This window comes from Pantherophis guttatus, chromosome 1, assembly GCF_059756535.1.
Source record: "Pantherophis guttatus breed Tessera chromosome 1, ASM5975653v1, whole genome shotgun sequence".
NCBI lineage: Eukaryota > Metazoa > Chordata > Lepidosauria > Squamata > Colubridae > Pantherophis > Pantherophis guttatus.
In genome coordinates, this window is record NC_142063.1 from 53,535,369 (window position 1) to 53,552,394 (window position 17,026).

At 39.6% G+C, this 17,026-nt stretch overlaps 1 protein-coding gene across 1 annotated transcript; it reads left to right on the forward strand.

Annotated features, from left to right (window-relative positions):
• The first annotated feature begins 1,858 nt into the window (after positions 1-1,858).
• Positions 1,859-16,415, forward strand: LOC117666181 (uncharacterized). Its single transcript, XM_087881799.1, has 13 exons — positions 1,859-2,204; positions 3,805-3,981; positions 5,107-5,212; positions 6,612-6,737; positions 8,141-8,348; positions 9,175-9,198; positions 10,978-11,100; positions 11,332-11,519; positions 12,219-12,418; positions 13,173-13,264; positions 14,030-14,084; positions 15,886-15,983; positions 16,067-16,415. Exons 1-13 carry the CDS (start codon positions 2,002-2,004, stop codon positions 16,282-16,284), a joined length of 1,818 nt encoding a protein of 605 aa, XP_087737925.1. The 5' UTR covers positions 1,859-2,001; the 3' UTR covers positions 16,285-16,415.
• The last annotated feature ends 611 nt before the right edge of the window (positions 16,416-17,026 follow it).

A 17,026-nucleotide genomic window follows, 5' to 3' on the forward strand; every position in this document is an offset into this window, starting at 1 on the left:
TAATATGCATTTATAACAATAATTATAAATAAATGCGTACAAAATGCAACAGAGACATTTTATTACAGTGATTGATGGCTGAAAGTACTGTATTTCCAAGCTGGCTCTAAGTACTTTCCAAGGACCTTCCTTGTTTTCAAGTAACTCTACTGGATACAATATTCTGCATTTGAGAGTAACTCAAATAGAAACTAATTGTGCATATTCTTTCCACCTACATAAAGCAACAGCTCTGGATTTCAGCTCAAAAGCTGTGGCTACAGTAACCCTGCTGAACAGTGGACTAGGTGACCTTGTGGTTGAGCTGTCCCTCCCAAAAGTGTTTCCAATGAGACACTGCTAAATACTTTCAGTGGAATATTGTTTTCTTCCTTGCAGCCCTTTGAAGCTTGGTCCTAGTGGTGTTCTATTTTTATTTTTGTTCAGCTAAGTAGGAACAACATTTTAGACTCAAAAGTATATAATGGATCACATTCTCAGCTATTAAAAAATCCTAAATGACGCAATTACTCTTTCTTAGCTTAACCTTTTAGAATAACGTCTTATAACCCATAGCCCTCATTTGGCTTTAAAAAAATTACTTTAAGATTAAAAAAAAAAAAGAACCCAAGAAGCTGACATGGTTCCAGATCCTATTAACTCTGAGTTTGCCTTTGGGCCCAATAACTGTTCTTGGAATTGGTAGGAAGTGTGTCCATCTGGCTAGACACACACAAATCCCAAAATAAGGAGGAGCTACAGAGGACTGTCCAAGATTTCTTCTAGTCCAGTGGTTCTCAACCTGTGGGTCGGGACCCCTTTGGGGGTCAAACAACCCTTTCACAGGGGTTGCCTAAGACCATCAGAAAACATATTTTCAATGGTTTTAGGAATAATTTTATGGTTGGGGGTCACCACAACATGAGGAACTGTATTAAAGGGTCGGGGCATTAGGAAGGTTGAGACCCACTGTTCTAGTCAGTCACACAATAGGATTCATCCTCTAAATCAGTGTTGCTTAACCTTGGTAGCTTGAAGATGGGTGGACTTCCAGAATTCCAGTATTTTTCCTTGCCATAGTATTACCACCTATTTCACTAGAAGCAATAACATGGAATGGAATGGAATGGAATGGAATGGAATGGAATGGAATGGAATGGAATAGAATAGAATAGAATAGAATAGAATAGAATAGAATAGAATAGAATAGAATAGAATAGAATAGAATAGAATAGAATAGAATAGAATTTGTTATTGGCCAAGTGTGATTAGACATGCAAGGGATTTGTCTCCGGGGCATGAGCTCTCAGTGTACATCCAACAATAGTGATAGATCATTATAGAATAGAATAGAATGGAATTTTTTATTGGCCAAGGGTGATTGGACACACAAGGAATTTGTCTTTGGTGCATATGCTCTCAGTGTACATAAAAAAAAAGGTACGTTCATTAAGAATCATAAGGTACAACACTTAATGATAGTATTAGCTATCATTACAAATAAGCAATCAGGAAACAATATCAATATAAATGGTAAGGATACAAGCAACAAAGTTACAGTCATATCATAGTTATTGTAAAAATACATTCATCATAAAACATTAGATACCACACTTAGTGATAGTCATGATACTACATAAGCAATCAACATAAATCATACTAGGATACTAAGTAAACAATATATATATATAGTAAGATACAAGCAACAAAGGTGAGGTGAGGTTTCTCAAAGCCAAGCGCTGGGCCATTTAATTCTTGGTTTTTGCCCCGTTACTACATAAACCAGCACAGCCTCTTTAAGCAAAAGAACCGGTGCCGGCTGTGTTACACCTGCAGTTAATAAAGATGTCAGGAAGTTGTGCGATTCTCGAGTTTACCCAGGAACGCGTGAACCAGCAAACACTCGGCAGCCTTCCTTAACGGTCTTGAACCGAATCGGCCCACTGCCGTTTCCCCCAAATCTAGGACCCCCTCCCGCTTCCACTCCCCCCCTAACCCTTTCCCCCATCCAGACCTCAGGCCATGTTTTCTGCTGCCTCCAATTTCCTGGCTTTCGATGGGTGGAAAACTCCCCTCCGTCGCTGGAGCTGGGCTGCTGGGGGCTTGTGGCATCGAGAAGTTGCCTCGGCCCCCCAGTCTCAACGCGCTGACTTCGCCCCGGTGAACAGCAAAGTCGACTTCTACGTGGTGTGGTCTCTGCGCGAGCCGCCCCGGCAGCTGAGTAGGTGAGGTCTCCGGGGCTGCGCGCAATGCCCCGCGCCGAGAAGATGAATTGGGAAAGGCAACGTTAGGTTGCTGCTATAACCCTCAAAGCAAGCAACCGAGTTGCCTTTGCAATGTTGACAATTTATTTACGTTGAGCGTTCCCCATTTATTTTAAAAAAACGGTCTCGGTAACTATGCTTTTTTTAAAATTATTATTATTATTATTATTATTATTATTATTATTATTATTATTCAAATTTCAACTTCAGTTTTGGTCGCCACGATATAAAAAAAGGAGGTCGAGTCTCTAGAAAAAATGCAGAGAAAAGCCACAAAGATGATTAGGGGACTAGAGGCTAAAACATACCAAGAACGGTTGCAAGAATTGGGTATGGCTAGTCTGATGAAAAGAAGCACTAGGGGTGCGTGATACAAGCGGTCCAATAGCTAAGGAGCTGCCACAAAGAAGAGGGAGTCAAGCTATCCTCCAAAGGATATTTTTGGTTATTGCTTAACGCATTGTAAGCTGCCCTGAGTCTCCGGAGAAGGGCGGCATATAAATCAAATTAAAAAAAAAAAAAAAAGCACCTGAAGGCAGGACAAGAAGCAATGGGTGGAAACAAATGAAAGAGAGAACCAACCTAGAACTAAGGAGAAATTTCTTGACAATTAGAACAATTATTCAGTGGAAGAACTTGCCTTCAGAAGTTGTGGGTGCTCCAGCACTGGAGGTTTTTAAGAAGAGATTGGACAACCACTTATCTGAAATGATATGGGGTTCCTGCTTGAGCAGGAGGTTGGACTAGAATACGGGTGTCAAACTTGGGGTGTCATGTTGCCGTCATGTGATATTTCGCGACATTTCCCTTTGCAGAGCTGGGGTTGGCTGGCTGCCAGTTTGATACTCCTGGAGAAAGTCCCTTCCAACTCTGTTATTCTGTTTTTAAGTAACAGTGTGCTTCATTTGCCTCAGTGTGGTGCATGAATGGTTTATCCAATAATTTATGGTTAATCTGAAAAACTTCTGATAGTTCAGCAGGTCAACCTGATTTTAAAATGTTGCTTCAAAGATGAAAGTAAGCATGCTTGTACTTATTTACCTGCACACATTCTACTGTGTATTGTTAACTCAATTTTGCTTTTCTAGTTATTCTGCAAGCTTGTGTAATACTTTATGAATGTCTTTAAAAAGTCCATTACTATTACTACCATTATTATTTTATAAAAGCAATGTTTTTAATAGGAGACAGTTGCCTCCTTTTTGGTGCTATACAGAGGTGAAGTTAAATATCTGAATATCTGGAAGCTATTAGATGTTCATAGCAGCCAGAAAAGCAGTAGAGACTCTTTTGCTAAAACTTGTGTTCTAACTATGGGATCAGTTGTTTAATTTACTCAGTTCAACTGCTTGTTTTAACTTTTTCTCAAATTTGGGAATGGGGAAAACAAGGGATCCTTACAAACAGAATCAATAGAAAAATTGGCTTTGTTACATTAGATTCCTAGGTGTTATCAAATGTTATTGTTGACCTACTTCACTTATGTCTTACCACTTCATTCTTCAGTTTGCTCAGCTATTTCCCTCTTCTAAAGTAATTTTTATACTCTATCCCCTCTAAGCAATTGTCATCGGAAATGCTACCAGACTCGCTTGCCGCTTCCTTTGCCAAAACAGGTTGTGATCTTCGGATTGGGTGACTGGAGCCACTATTCTCAGAAAACTAGCATTACTGTGGATGTATTAATAAATCCAGATATTAAGCCACAAAGAATTGGCAAGCTGGGATCTGAAACCAGGTAAATTCCAGTCGGGTCCCTTTCACTAGAGCCCCAGGCCACAGCTTGGGCCTGAAATAGCATTGGTCACATTTTGGGGTGACCTCTGATGGGAACAGGATGAGGTTAGAACATCCATCTTTGCTCTACCAAAGCATGTTCTCTTGGTAACCTTCAATATCATCCAACCATGGTATCTTTTTGGATCAGTGTTAGGGATTGGGAGTAAGTGGCACTGTCTTGCTCTGCTTCTCTTCCTTCCTCTGTGGCAGATTCCAGTCATGTGGATTGGGAGGGAGGGGTCGTGCCCCGGGCCTCTACTGTGTGGGATTCTGCAAGTTCAGTAGTCTCTTTATTCTTGTTTAAGATCTACATGAAGTTGCTGGCTGAGGTGTCATCAGTATGCTGGTGATAGCCATCTGTACATCTCCACCATGGTGAAATATGCAATGCTCTTGAAAGTTTCTGTTGGGGATTTGGATGGGGAACAACAGATATCAGCTCAACCCTAGCAAAACTGAGTGGCTTTAGGTTTTGGAGCTTTCTGCATCTGAAAATTTAGTATCTTTGGTGCACTACCCCAGATGGATCCTGTTCACAATCTGGGATCCTTTTGGATTCATAACTTCTGTTCAAGAACCAGTTGGCAGTCATGGCTACTATCACTTTTGCACAAGTTTGTGTTGTGTACCAATTGCACCTTTTCTTTGATCAGAAGGGCTCTACGCTCAACCAGTCATTCCCTGGTCACCACTTGAACAAACTACTCTAAGGTGTTCTACATAGAGCTGCCCTTGAAGTGCATCCAAAAGCTTCAACTGCTGCAAAACACAGCAGCATAGGCTACTGTGTGCCCCTAGCTCTGAACATTTTATACCTCTACTCTGCAAGTTGCATTGACTGCCAGCCTGCTTCTGGGTTAAATTCAAGGTTATGGTTTTGATCTTTAAAGCCCTACATGGCACGGGGCCAGGTTATTTGGGCTCTCCCTAGTTATATCTACCTGTCCCATCTGTTCTGAGTGTTCTGTTTGTCTTTGGTTCCTATTATTTTAATTTTATGCACTGCTCAAAATATGAGATAGGAGTTTATGGATTCAATAAATATATAAATCTTAGATTCATGTGTCTGTGTTTGCTTGAGCAGATGTTTGGTTTGGGAAGGTGACTGGAGAGTTGATATTCTCATGGCTTCATTTAAGCAGGCAGAGAATGGCAATCCTATTAAACTTCTGCTGACTGTTAAGGAAGAGGTAAATAGACTTTATGTTTTGATGTCTTGTTTATTTTTTGTCTAGTGACACTTGATCCTTGTAAATTTATTTAAAACTTTTACCATGTTTGCAAAAAAAGTAAAATCCAGTTACATCATTTTTATCAGTGATGTGATCATATTATCTCCTACCCTAAAAGCTTTACCTATTATGTGAAAGCTAGTAGATCTACTCTTTAAACCTCTTCTGATTCTGATGGCTCATTTCCTGAATCCCAATCTATATTAGTATTGCTAAAGTGTGACTGTGCTGTAATCAAAATAGGTATTTCCTGGAATCACCCTATGATGGCAATCATCCAGGAGTGAAAGTACCAAGATAGAATGCCACTGACAGCAAGATGAAGCACCACACCAGTCAGTAGTATTAAAAGCCTTTAGAAAGTCCTGGCAAAGGTCACAGCACAATCAAAATGACTTTAGTGCTCAAACTCTTGTCCATGAAACCCCAAATAGGCCTGTGTGTTCAGATCCATTCAAAACAATCATCTTGAGAATTCTCAACATTAAAGTTGAGACTACTTCCATTAATTTAGAAAGACAGTTTAGTCTAATGGTTAAGGCGTTGGACTAGAAACCAAGAGATCAGGAGTTCTAGTCCTGCCTTAGCCATGAAAGGTGGCTGGGTGACTTTGAGCCAGTCACTCACTCTCAGCCCAACTCACCTCCCAGGGGGTTGTTGTGAGGAAAATAGGATGTGGGAGGAATATTAGATATGTTTACTGCCTTGAGGTATTTATAAACACAATACAAGCTGGATAAATTAATCTTTAAGAAGATAAAACATGGAGATGATTGATAATACGTAACTGATTTCTCCAAAGACATTTAAAACTGGTTCTCAGATGAAGAAGAAGCTGAGAGAGAGAGGTCTTATAGGTGCCCAGTACCCATTTTCTCCAATCCTCAGGCCCATTTTAATGCTTAGCTAGATAGTTTAGAGATAATACTTAGCTGGAACCACAACCATGTCTCTATGTCAGTGTTTCTCAACCTCAACCCTGGTAACTTTAAGAATTTTGGGAGTTCAAGTCCATGAATCTTAAAGTTGATAAACACTGCCTTATGCAAATCACAGATATAATGTAAGGTAAGCTGCTTCATCCATTAATGATCCAAATCATTAGTACTTTATTAAGAACTGATCTTGTGTACACCAGCAATACAAACAGATAAGATGACACCAGCTGCAGTGCCTTGGAGTTGGGGAACAGACCCAATAAGTTCTAATTTCCTCTTTTTTTATTCAACCCATATGCCTTATTTTTAGCAACAATCATCACTTCTCCTTTGTACATCAAATGTTGGTAAAGTTATAGCTAGTATTCTCATGTTTCCATCTCCTTTTTAACTGTTCCATAGCACATTTAATATTTCAGGAACCAAAAACCAATCAGTCACCTGTTCTTCCTGAAGGTACGCTCCAAAGATTGAAGGAATGCTGTATGATAGATTTTATATATCAGACCCTTGTAATTACCTTATTTCTCTCTATTTGCATCATATTAACGACATATATCTGAGATTAAGTAAGAGTGGAGATTTAGTTATTGAGAAGCTTCTCTTTCAACAGTTAAAAGTATTCTCTGTCTCTGTGAGTTGGATTGGTGGATATGTTCCAGTGGTGGGTTTCAAAATTGTTTATACCAGTTCTGTGGGCATGGCTTGGTGGGCATGGCATGGCATGGTTGTTAGGCGTGCCAGGGGAAGGATACTGTAAAATCTCCATTCCCACCCCACTCCAGGAGAAATTTACTGCCAAATCCCCATTTCCTCCAGATCAGCTGGGATTCGGGAGGCAGAGAATAGATGGGGGTGGAGCCAGTCAGAATTTGTACTGCCAGTTCTCCGAACTACTCAAAATTTCCGCTACTGGTTCTCCAGAATTGGTCAGAGCCTGCTGAAACCCACCTATGATGTGTTCCCATATCAAGATGGCTCCAAGCTTAAAGCACCACTTCTTAACATATGTTGATCTTGCAACCCTATTCTTTGCTGCCTCCAGTTTCCTGTCTATAAAAAAAAGAAAAAAACATTTTAAAGCCACTCTTGATTTATCGTGTAGTATAGGTGTGGTTATTCACTTTTCACCTCAGGAAATGTTACTTACTTTTTGATTTCCTACTTTAGAGCTTCGGTAGTTCGTGGAGGTCTAACCTTTATATAGTTTCCTGGCCCAGATAAGGTTGACAAAGTGCTGCCATCTATCAATAAATAAATGGTAAACTTTTCATTGTAGCTGAAATGAAGCTCCCTGAGGTTTGTGTTAGAGAAAGCCTGCCTCAGCTCCAAGACTTTTATTTGACCTTCATATGGAACAAATCTCAGTACTGTGTCCTCTGGTTTTCTGCCCATCAGCTTTTAGTGTGGCCAAACAACATTCAGTTGGCTATAGACTTCTGGGTGATATTGTATCAGAATATTATGGTGAGAGAAGGGCCTTGGCTTTTTAGTGCTCTCACTTATAAATATTCCTTGGCATATAAAAGCGAACATGGTAATAAGTTTTTCCAGTGTGCCTGTTCTCATTATTAAGATGCTTGTTTTTAAATGTAGAAAATTTCAGAGAGTAATATCCTTGCACTATCAGTCTGAAACCGTACTTTACAGAATACTTTTATTCTGGCCTCTATAATATATACAGTGGTTTCAGTTTATGGAAAGCTGTTCTAAGTCTGCAGTTCTTGAAGCCCACAGTAATTTTAGGAAATTAATGTCACAAGATGCTTCACTCTATGTGTACCTGCCAAATCAGACAAAACATTCAACATGCTCCCTCCCAGAGTGACTGGTTGGGTCTTGCTGAAATCTTCAGAAATCAAAGTTTATGGAGCATTTTTTAAAATAAGGCCATTTATAGGGCCTGGATAATTTATAATGTAATTCTACCTTGTTTTCTGATGAGCAGGATAGAAATCAGAGTTCCGCAATGTGCCATAAAGAACCTGTACTTGAAAAGAGCTACTCTCCACCCATGGAAAAGCTGCTGATGCTACCTGCCCCTACAGAGCTACAGTCTAAGAGGAGAACTTGTCTATCTAACCTTATTCAATTAAATAAAACCAGAAGGACTCTATTTGAAGTCTCGGCAACCCATAGACAAGATGAATCTGAAGGTAAAAGGTCTTCAGTTACCTGTTTGCAAAGCTAAATAGCCTTATTGCCATAGCATTCCATTGTCCAAGTTTGACTCACAATAATACCTTGTGAAGTAGGTTTGGCTGGGCAACAGTGACCCACCTTAGATGGCTCAGTCATTTTTCATCGCTGAAATTGCATTACTATCTTTTCCAACACATTACACTCAGTATCACCATGGAAGGATTTATTTGTGCACTATTCTCGTTCATGGTACAGGTAGAGCGATGGTTCATGTGTTTAGTATAAATATTAATATTTCAGTACTCTGCATCAAAAACTATAGCTATAAAGCTATTAAATTTATGCTAAATTATCCTGAACGTGCATTCTAAAACACATACATCTAAAGTCTCATAATACTGCCATAAGAGACAACTTGGTCCAGGTCATTATTTCTTGATTTTGGCAACTTTAAGATGTATGGACTTCATCTCCCAAAATTCCCAGCCAGCAAGGAGAATTCTGGAGTTAAAGTCCACACATCTTACAGTTCTCAAAGTTGAGAAATGCAAGTGTTAAAGTGCTGGGCAAAAAGCAAGAAGAATAAAATTCTAGTCTTGTCAGGACCAGTCATTCAGTCTCAGTCCAAATGAAGGAGGAAAGCAATGTAAATTATTTCTGAAAATGATGCCTAGAAAACTGCATGGATTTATCCATACAGTCTCTAGGCATCAAATCTGACTGGGAGTGCATGTGGGTGGAACCTTGCCAACCTCAACTTCAGGAAAATGGAGATTTAGTATTACCGTAGTATTAAGATGCTTTTATACTAAAAAATATTTCTGTGTATTTTCTCTGCAGATTTGGAGGTTAAAGAGTTGCAAGGTAAAGATGCTTTAAAAAAAAACCTTTTTGTTGAACTTTGCTTGGTGTGTCTAGATCAGCAATTCTTAGTTGTGTTGAATATTCATCTTGTGTGAATTATAAATGGAATTGTAATTAATATTCCATAATATTCTGGATGAGAAAGTGAAGGTTTTCTGTTTGTCCATTTCATTATACTCTGTCCTTTCTTCAGGAGGAAGAATAGTATAAAAATACTTAAAACATTAAATTGCTGATTGTTTTACCCCTCAGGGGCAACAAAGATACAACACACAAGGACAGTCTTTTAAAGCAATAATTTAAACTTGCGCTCATTTATTACAGGACCTTCAGAAAGTTTAAAAGAATTAGAAGGTGTGTTCTGGGACACCAAGGATTACCTATAGAAAGACACTAGATATACTTAGGAAATTGTTTTTCATTTTTTAGAATGTTAAATTTTAATATATAATTAAATAATATAAATAACAATATAATTAAACAGTCATAGTAAAAATACAGTATCACAACATATTAACAATGTATCTCTGATAAAATCTAAAAATGAAACTTACATTGATAGCTCCAGGATGAATCCTGGAAAGCCCTCATGGAAAGCCAGGTCTTTTCAACTTTTTGAAAGACCATAAGAATTGAGATCACCAACCTTGTGGGTCAGGAAATAGGAAGGGAGCTTCTACTCCTCCCCCTCATGTTGCATCTCCTAATCCAGGGGTCACCAACCTTTTGGACCTCAGGGACCACTAAATTCATAATTTAAAATCCCGCGGACCACTAATATGATCTGCCTAATGACTGGCTGGGTGGGCGTGGCTAGGTGGGCATGTGACTGGTGGGTGTGGCCAACTTGATGTCACTCACATCGAGGCACACCTTGCTGGCCTCTACTCGCCCCTCTCCTCCCGGCCACTCCTTGTCTACCCGCCCGGAGTCCTTAGGGCCCCAACAGGAAGCAGGTGTTGGAGCTAAGCAGCCACCAGGAGAAAGAGTTGGCAAAACAGCTGGCTCAGTTCAAATTGGATCTGGCCAAGGAGGCTCAGCAGAAGCACCTCACTGAGGACTAGGAGCATAGATTTTCCAAGCAGAGGGAAGACCTGCAGGAGTGCAAGGCTAGGTGCCAGTGCCTGGAGGCTCAGTGAGCTGAGATGGTCAGCCAGTTCCAGGCCATGATGCAGTCCCACTGGAACAAGGCCCTCCGGCTCTTTGCCACCAGCGGTGCTTCCCTCCAGCCTTTGCCCAAAGCCCTGCACTAGGAGGCTGAAGCAGACCCCAAGTTGGAATTTCTGTCCCCCTCCGACCCGCACAAAAAGACCCCGAAGGGGGAGACTCTCTGCAGCAACACAAACATTCATTGCAAGTATGTCGCCCAGGAGCCATAGTTTGAGGACCCCTGATTTAGTGTAATATAAAAAATGCAAATATTTTTTCTGCGGACCATCAAAATTTTCTCGTGGACCATCAGTGGTCCACGGACCACCAGTTGGTGACCGCTGTCCTAATCAGTGGAGTCTCTGGGCAGGCGATTTCTGACTGACTGGATCAGGTCAGCAGATTTGATCAGGAAAAAGTTATCTCTTTCACAGAAGAATTTGATACTGATATTTCAGTAAGAATGAATAAAGAATGGCCATTTCATACAGAGTTAATTATGGTAGCATGCAAGTATCTTTCATGCATTAAGCTTATAGGAATAGACTCTCCTGAATTATTCTTCCACAATGAAATGGTTTCTGTGGCCTGGTTCTGTTGACTGACTTTACTTCTATCTGTTGTACTTAGTGTGTCCAAGTGCTCGATGGTATCATGCTATGTGCTTGTGTGACAGAGATACAGCAGTTTTGATTGGTGGTGAAGGATCTAATCAACAATTCTGCAAAGATGTTCTCTGGAAACTGGAGATCGGTGAGATACTTCTGTACTTCTAATAATGATATGCCTTGTTGGCAAGTCATGGGAAGAAAACTTTCTAAATCTTCTAAATTGAAGGGACCATTAGCTGTCTTGCAATTTAAGCTTAAAGTTACTGGAATCCACTTCCACTGAATAACATTGGGGGATGCCTTAAGGAAAATGAATTTCACAAATACAAGACTATGCATCTTCTCTGTTTACTGTATATCTTCTAATTCACAGATAATGACTTTTGGTTTCCTATGGATTTCCCAACACAAAATTCCATACCACAGTGTTCTCGAGGTCACAGTGCCACTTATGACCCAGATACCAAGCGCATCTACATATTTGGGGGCATAAAAGAGGGGAGACGCTACAACAGCATCTATGTTTTGGATACAACCTCTTGGAAATGGCTTCATGTTTTTGTGAGTATAAACCAAACATTGGGCACTGCAGAAGTGTAGCTTCAACTTGCTTTTTATGTGCCTATTTTTTGTTCTTGTAATCTCCTTACTCTTTTTTTGTAAGAAAAAAGAGTTCAAATACAATGGCAAAAAGTTGAATAATTCATCGAGGAGACAGAAAAGGGAAGTAAATAGAGCAGGTGAAAATTTTCTGATAGATTATAGTTAGAAACTTCTTCTTCTTCTTCTTGTGTCATATCCGTCATCAGATGTTGACGATCCTATTTTTATTAACAATTGCATGAAAAAGTGCTGCTGAGTTTTGTCCAAACCAGCCCCTTAGATTTAGAAACTGGAGGGATGCTATCCAGTAATAGCAATAGCACTTAGACTTATGCATAGTGCTTTACAGCCCTCTCTAAGCGGTTTACAGAATCAGCATATTTCCCCCAACAATTTGAGTCCTCATTTTACCGACCTCAGAAGGATGGAAGGCTGAGTCAGCCTTAAGCCTGGTGAGATTTGATCTGCCCAACTGCTGGCAGCCGGTGATCAGCAGAAGTAGCCTACAGTACTGCACTCTAACCACTGTGCCACCGCGGCTCATCAATAATGCCATTGAGTAATGCCATTGAGAGCAGGAGAGTGCCCACTGCTGCTGATGTTAAGTCAGATTGGCCTGCTGACTTGGGTTGTGATGAGATTTTTCTTTCTTCTCAGGCTAAAGGGAAAGTGCCCACTCTGGCCTTTCACAGTGCAACTGTCTATCGCAAGGAATTATTTGTCTTTGGAGGAGCTTTCCCTAAAATGATGTCCTTGGAGATGGGCGCCTGCAGTAATGCACTTTTTATTTTCAACCCCGACTATGAGATTTGGTACCAACCTATTGTGGAGGGGGAGAAGCCTCTGCCAAGGCTTGGGTGAGGCATCTTGTCTTGAACTCAGAGGACTCTGAAATAGGCAAGATTTATTTCCTTGGTCTTTTTCTCTGCTAAAAAGTGAAGTGGGAATTTTTTTCATTCACTTTTATTTTAGCTAGAAGTGAGTGTTTCTTTTTTTATATACTGTTGTATAATATTCCTTCAATAAGTTCAAAATCACGTGGAGAGCGAGCCTTGGATAAACCTACCATTTGAGTTTTTCTACAGAACTCATTTTCATATGCATTTATGTACTTATTCTGATTTCCTTTTTGTAGCCATTTTTTTTCTATCCCACTTATTATTGCCTAGCACGCAAAGCAGTTATATCTCTTAGCAATAGCAGAAGGAAGTATTTTAAATAAGATCCATTTATCATGAATGGCAAGACACTGTCACTCATAATGGAAAGTTTGTGATTTCTCTGGTCCCCTTCTCGAACCCTTCTTTACTGGTGCTTCCATTTATAAATTTAGAAATGTCAGAAAACCAAAAATAGAATCAATAATACAGCAAACACCATTGTGGACTCTTGAATATGCTAGTTAATGTCGTTCCCACTATTGGATTATCCTTCTGATAGTTTGTGTCCTTGATTTTTATTTTAAAGAAACATTCAAGAATCAACACGAGTGGAATATAAAATGTTGGCTAGTTGATGCATTTCTCCTCTCAAGGTGTCAAATAATAATGTATGAACAAGTTTTTTACCTAAGTATGTTTGATTTTTACGTTCTCTGCCCTTATCTCAAAGTCATTCAGCTACTTTGTTGAAGAACAAATTAGTCATATTTGGAGGCCAGAGGACTTCTACATACCTGAATGACACACACATCCTTGATCTAGGTAAGAAGGGTACAATGCTTGCCTTCTTAAATGTCACCTGGATTTGGACAGGGTCAAGAACCCACCTTTATAGGCAGCTCAATTTTATGAAAACAGAAGATTAGCCTGAAATGGAAGCTATCAACACATAAAGAAAACTCATAGAATAGTAAATGGGAGTGCCAAAGGTGCTTTTTCAAGAGGCAACTGGACTTTCTGGTTTTTCTTTAAAGACATTTTGCTTCTCATCCAAGAAGCTCATCCAAGACATGGACACAGATCTGAAGAAGCTTCTTGAATGAGAAGTGAAATGTCTTCAAAAAAACTCCCAGAATATCCAGTTGCCTCTTGAAAAAAACGAGACTCTCCATAGACAGTAAATGGGAGTAATTTCACTTCAGGGGAAAGGCAATAATAATGATCTGACAATAGCATTTGTAGGATTGTAGGTCTTGAAACAGGATTGATGCTTAGGATAATGAAATAAAACTGCATTCTTGGACTATAAGTTTTTTAAAGAGAGAAAGCGACTCAATTTTATGGCAATAAACACAACAAAAAGGTGTTGTAATAATTGCAGTTTTTGTGGAACAGAATAATTTAGTTGTCAGATGATGTATCAATGCATTCTGTGCCCATTTCACTTTTTGTGATTGCTGCTACAGTAGAGTCTAATCTATGCAAATATGCACTTTAGCTTGGTCTTTTTGAGGTACTACAAAACTCTGAGACAGATATTTTTTGTGTAGGTCCAAAACATCTAATTATTTTATCTCATACTTCTAGGTTTTATGGAGTATAAAACAGTTCCATCTCTCTCTGGACAGCCTTCTCCTCGCAGGTCTGCTCATGATGTTACTGTATATGTGTTCACTTTCATTAACTGTGGTGTGCTAGCAAATAAGTTTGAAACAGATTTTTTAAAATCAAATTTATATGGCCGCCCATCTTGGCATCTCTAGCTTTAAAGGAATGAATTTTAAACTCTTAACTCTTTGGAAGTTTGTCAATTAGTAAGGAAACTCAGTCCTGAAGCATTTATTATGAAACTTTGCAGATGCTAATCCTTCTATACATGCTGGTAAAGGATGCTGATAATAAGGCTAGATTGGTTAGAATGAAATTTAAATAAAGTCTTAGATATATCCCTTTATATAAACTGAGAACCTCACTAGACCCAGACCATCTTCCTTAGAGAAGCAGGGGGGCATCTCCTTCTGCCCCCCTGCTTCTCTAAGAGAGATGGCCAGTTAAGAAATACGAAATATAAATAAATAAAATTATATGTTTTATGGGTGATCTCAAATTATGAGCATTTATTTAATGACCATTAGAATGTAGAGTGGGGCTGAAAAAAAAAATCACAAATCACAACCATTTATGACACTTGCGGCATCCCTGTGGTCATGTGATCAAAATTTGGGTGGTCAGCAAAGGGCACGTATTTATGACAATTGCAGCAACCTGTGTGTGTGTGTGTGAGAGAGAGTGAGTTTGAGAGTGTGTGTGTGTGTGTGTGAGAGAGAGAGGGTGTGTGTGTGTTTCAGCAGGTTCTGACCAGTTCTGGAGAACCGGTAGCGGAAATTTTGAGTAGTTCGAAGAAGCGGTAATAAAAATTCTGACTGGCCCTGCCCCCATCTATTCTCTGCCTCCCAAGTCCCAGCTGATTGGAAGGAAATGGGGATTTTGCAGTATTCTTCCCCTGGAGTGGGATGGGAATGGAGATTTTACAGTATTCTTCCCCTACCATGCCCACCAAGCCACACCCACAGACCAGTAGTAAATTTTTTTGAAACCCACCACTGGTGTGTGCGTATGTATGTGTGTGACGTAATTGCCATTTGCTACTTTCCCAGGGGACTTCCAGCAAGCAAAATCAATGGAGGAAGCTAGACTCACTTAACAACCACGATTCTGTTAATGACTGCTGCAAAAATAGTTGTAAAATCAGGTGTAACTCAGTTAATGACTGCATCATTCAGCAATAGTTTCTTCCCAGTTATGATTGCAAGTCAAGTCAATTACTCCAGTCTAACACGATTTTTCATATAAAAGGATAGAGTTTCAGAGGATCTGGGGGTCTGGGGGTAAGCATATAGTACTTTTGGAAAAAAGAAAGGATTGGGCATACCTGACTAGAAAAGTTCATAACTCCTAGGCATGGAATGTAAATCTGATATATGAATATAGGTAGTCCTTGACTTACAACAGGTCATTTAGTGACCATTCAAAGTTACAACAGCACAGAAAAAAGTGACCATTTTTCCCCCGACTGTTGCAGAATCCCTAGTCACATGACCAAAATCCAGACGCTTGGCAAATGACTCATATTTATGATGGTTACGTCATCCTGGGATCATGTGATCCTCTTTTGTGACCTTCTGACAAGCAAAGTCAATGGGAAAGCCAGATTCACTTAACAACCATTTTACTAATTTAACAACAACAGTGATTCACTTAACAACTGGGGCAAGAAAGCTCGCAAAATGGGGCAAAACTGACTTAACAAATGTCTCACTTAGCAACAAAAATTCTGGGCTCAATTGTGGTTGTATGTCAAGGACTACCTATATCTTTGTGTTCAAGGGTTATCAAGGCTAATTAGAAGTGGCTAATTTTCAGATCATCTATTTGGCTTCTAGTTTCCATGCTGCTATCCCAATCTCTGATCAAAAAATGTTGATAAGTGGTGGCTGTAATGCCAGAGCAGCTTTTCAGGATGCATTTATCTTTCATTTAGGTAAGTGATAAAATTCAACCATAAAACTGCCCCTTAACCCTAGGAAACAGTTGCCAGGGCTCATCCTTTTCTTTCCTTTGCAGATACCTTGATTTGGACTGCTATTAAGCATAGTGATCTTTGCGCTGTGCCCCGGGCAGGCCACACACTGCTCAATTTAACTTGTACTAACCTGACAAACACGGATAAGCAGAAGCAGAGGAAATACAACCTGTGCACAGTGCTTGTCTTTGGAGGTTCAGACCATGCCGGCAAGTTCTACAACTGTACAAACAAATTCCAGCTTGACTTTCAGAACTAAATAAGTGCCTGCTAAGAGCCTACCTGAACTGTTTTGACTCCATAACAAGATCAAGACACAAAAGAACAGAAACAACTGGATATCAGAATAATAAAAATGAATTGATAACTATGTTAAAAAGAACAGGGCTGTTGAGGCTGTATCAGAGATTGCTTTAAGGTTTGATTTCTTAGATCAATGTTTCTCCAACTTGGCAACTTTTAAAATACGTGGACTGAGGGCTGAACTTCTGGGAGCTGAAGTTCACACATATTAAGGTTACCAAGTCTGAGAAACACCGTCTTAGATCTTACTCCAGATTTAAAGTGTGTCACAAAGATGTCATTCCCTGCCTTTATTTTTAACGTGGATAGGTGTGAGGCAGGTGGGCAGCTTCTCAGTTTGTGGTCATTATCTCAGCTATTTCTTTTTAACCCCTACAACGTTATGTGTGATGGCATAATGGAAAGCTGAGCAGTTAATGTCTCAGCTGAATTCAGTAGCTCCACATCTTCATTTTTAGCTTGTTAGCAGTTGAGATGGCAAAGGAGAGGGAGCACCACCAAAATAGGTATTTTGGAGATGGCTCAGTACTTCCATGGAAAGATTGATCAATGATTTTTTAATATTGCTCTGAAATATGTTGGTTTGGATTTCCCAATGTGTTTTTATACATATGGTTTGTTCCTGTTCTCTCCTTCCCCTAACCCATTTTATTTATCTTTTTTCTTCATGCCTCAGATGAGTGTTGTTTACATTTTGC

Excerpts from the sequence above, each read along its gene's own strand:
- LOC117666181 (XM_087881799.1), top strand. The coding sequence starts at position 2,002 with ATGTTTTCTGCTGCCTCCAATTTCCTGGCTTTCGATGGGTGGAAAACT. Across the intron at positions 2,205-3,804 it reads CCGCCCCGGCAGCTGAGTAG|CAATTGTCATCGGAAATGCT; the intron begins GTGAGGTCTCCG and ends ATCCCCTCTAAG. Across the intron at positions 11,101-11,331 it reads TCTCTGGAAACTGGAGATCG|ATAATGACTTTTGGTTTCCT; the intron begins GTGAGATACTTC and ends TCTAATTCACAG.